The following is a 3,242-nucleotide window of genomic DNA, read 5'->3' as shown; positions in this document are numbered from 1 at the left end:
ACTGGCTGCCGACTCTGTGCCACTTCTACATGACAACGTCTGCATTATACATGTGCAGCATTCCTCCTGGAAATTCAAATGTAGGTCATATTTTCGAGGTTAGTGGGTTCATTCAGACTCTTCATATAACATTAATGCTGCAAACATGGGCCCTGTGTGCCCAGAACAGACGAGGAAAGGGTTTAGTAGCCTGACTTTATAATCCTCATATTTCTGCTCATGTATGGCCGCTGCTCTGTTTCCTTTGAATCAGTGTAGCCACGATAGCTTTTTTTAAGGAACAAGGTTAGTTAAAGTCTGCAGGTATGTAGTAAAATGAATCGTTGCCGATTCTGCTGGTTCGCTTTATTGTCGCTTCATCATTAACAGTGTCTTCATTCACAGGCCTACTATGCCCGAGATGCCCTTGCCAAAAATCTCTACAGTCGCTTGTTTAGCTGGCTGGTCACCAGAATCAATGAAAGCATACAAGTAAGCGATGTCAGGCATCTTTTTAATTTATTTATTTAGACTGACAAAACTCCACTGCTGTACTTTATTCCTAATGGTACCAATATTGTGTCCCTGCAGGCACAAACTAAAGCTCGGCACAAGGTCATGGGCGTCCTGGACATCTACGGCTTTGAGATATTTGAGGTGAGACAAATAGCAGCTCAGACCAGCCTTTTTTTATCCTGACAGGCCACAAAGACACAGTCGGACCATCCAAACATTTTTATTACAAGGAAAAGAAGTTTGCCCTCGGCTGTTTGCGTGCATGTTTTGGTACCTGTGTGGAGCCTGTCGGCAGAAACGTAGAGCTGATAAAACCACACTGAGATCAGATTAGTTCAGTTTTTGTTGTTGCTCCTGGGGTTGAAATTATTTTTGTGGAAAAGTGGTTTCAATTCTCAAAGTCTGCATTTCACAGCAGGAAAATAGCCTTTGCATCAGCGCGCTGCTCGCCACACTCTGCACGTCGTATTCATGCTGTTGTTACACAATCAAAGGTGATTCTGATTCTCAGCGTTAACATCACATATTACAGCGAGACGTAGAACAGGCTCCATTTATGCTAACTGTATACAAAGTAATGCACCAAACGCCACATAGACAGCAATGCATGTAAACATGTGACAGAGTTTGAACAGAATGACGGCTTCAAGTTTCTTTGTTGTGATGCACGATGCCCCCCGTTCATGTCTTGCTCCTATCCCTGCTCGTTCACCCCTCTCACTCTCGAGTCCTTCCTCTCCTCTCGTTGTTGTTGTGTCTGGGTCACCAGAATGGAGTAAGTAACACCTGCACCTGTTTGCTGTGGCCGCGAGCATGCTGTGATCTAAACTCCTTAATTCACCTCCCCGTTAAGGACGATTCAGGGCTTCTCGTGTGCAGCAGAGCCACGCGGCTGACAGGAGGCTGGACAAGCCAAAGTCACAGGCTGCTTAAGTCAGTTCAGTCACTTAAAGCAATGCACTCTAATGCAACAGGCCTGCAGTGAAGCCTACATGGATAACAGTTATGTGAAGCTCTCGGCCTTATTGCGTGTTGCACTAACAGGTGTTTCTATTATTAATATTAATGAGTGTAGAATGAAATGCTTTCCTAGAACGAGCAGGTGTTTCAATAAGACTGAAAGCTGCTGAGTCTTTATTTGGCTCCAGTTTTTAAACAGGATAACAGAAAGTGATTAGTTTAAAAATGGATCGGTATTTTGGAGAGATGAAAATGGATTTACTTTATTTATATCATGCTGATATTTGACACAGACCGTACCAACTTTAGCTGGCAGCATATTAAAAGCATCATAAAACGATCGTGTGTTAAATTTTAGTTTAAACATAATAACATGGTCAACATGTCAGTTACTGAGCTTCAGAGGAACATTGTTCATCTTGGCTAAATGTTTATTATTCAAACGTGGAACCATTGAAAGTCTGTGAACATGAAGGCATTTTTATTATGTCCTTGAATGAATATTAACCACTTGTCATAAAAACATTGACTGTAGATAAAATAGTTTTGGTTTCTTTTACATGTTTCAGCCACGCATCTGCTGCCACTTTGGAGCCGGTGTGTGTGTGCGTGTGCGTGCGCGCGTGTGTGGACAACCTTTTCGTTTCTCAGTAAAAGGAAATTGTTTTAAAAACTGCTCCACTTGTACGTGTGGATCCTATTTCCTGGTCACTGAGAACCTCGGTTTGTCGACTTCTCCGAGCTGTTGGACTAAACTGTCTTTGAACCTCTAACCGTAGCAATTAAATGTTAACCTAACCCAGTGTGCCAAGAAGCATGACTCACCACTAAACACCGTCATGATTGACGACAATAATAAGTGAATGCTGTGGGGATTAAAAGTGGTCGAAGCTGTTATATAGTCAACGCTCCATCAATGTTTAATGAAATCTAATCCAAGACAGTTCACAGGAACGTGTTCTGATAAGAACTTGTCATTATCTGGTATTATTACAACCTTCCTGGTATCCATTGTTCAACGTCCAGATTGATTAGGTGTGTGCTCAGTCGGACAATGAGTTAGCAAATCCTCAGAAGGAGCGAGCTGCTGTTCAAACTTATTATCACTGGTGTCATTTCAGAGGTACGGTAAGTGTCAGTGCGTGCAGCGACATCAAGTGATGCTGGGTTACAGTCGTGCTTTACTCTTCGTTTTCTAAAAGCAGCTGTGCAGCTGTTGAGGATATGAATTCACTTCCAGGATGCGCAGGTGCAACCGTACTTTTTAATAAAACACAACAGGAAATTAGCTTGGAAAAGTGAATTGAACAGACAAATCCAGTGGAAATGGATATGAAGGATGAGTCTCAGTTAGCCAAGAGAAGAAGCTGAAGCAGATTTGACAGATAAGCTTTTAATACAATGAAAGATAAGATGATCCTTCAGACGTAGATTCCTGAAGTGTAGTACTTACAAACAGCTGGATGTTGGATATCCGGATATGTCGATGTTCCACCTGTCCTACCTTCTTCTAACCTGTTATTAAGCCACTCAGCAGACCGTTAGTGGCAGGAATTCTCTGAAATGCAGATGAACCAACACATTAACAGAAGTCTGACTGTTTTTCTCCTCCTGGTGCTACACCCACAGGACAACAGCTTTGAGCAGTTCATCATCAACTACTGCAACGAGAAACTGCAGCAGATCTTCATCGAGCTGACCCTGCGTGAGGAGCAGGAAGAGTATGTCAGAGAGGTGAGCGTGTGAATGGTGAACTCTGGGATTCAATTCAATTTTATTTATATAGC

General features: G+C 42.5%; 1 protein-coding gene across 1 annotated transcript in view; it reads left to right on the top strand.

Moving 5' to 3' along the window:
* The window catches only part of myo1b (myosin IB), a gene marked incomplete in the record, with an annotated part of 53,904 nt that overhangs the window by 35,393 nt on the left and 15,269 nt on the right, over positions 1-3,242 (top strand). The window contains 3 exon segments of the mRNA XM_005925908.3: positions 385-471; positions 571-636; positions 3,085-3,189. Coding sequence (XP_005925970.2) covers positions 385-471; positions 571-636; positions 3,085-3,189 — 258 coding nt within the window.

This window comes from Haplochromis burtoni, unplaced genomic scaffold (genome assembly GCF_018398535.1).
Source record: "Haplochromis burtoni strain Fernald_Lab_line unplaced genomic scaffold, NCSU_Asbu1 Contig_74, whole genome shotgun sequence".
NCBI classification, from domain to species: domain Eukaryota; kingdom Metazoa; phylum Chordata; class Actinopteri; order Cichliformes; family Cichlidae; genus Haplochromis; species Haplochromis burtoni.
The sequence above is the reverse complement of the archived record's forward strand: the minus strand, read 5'-3'. Positions and strand labels throughout refer to the sequence as shown.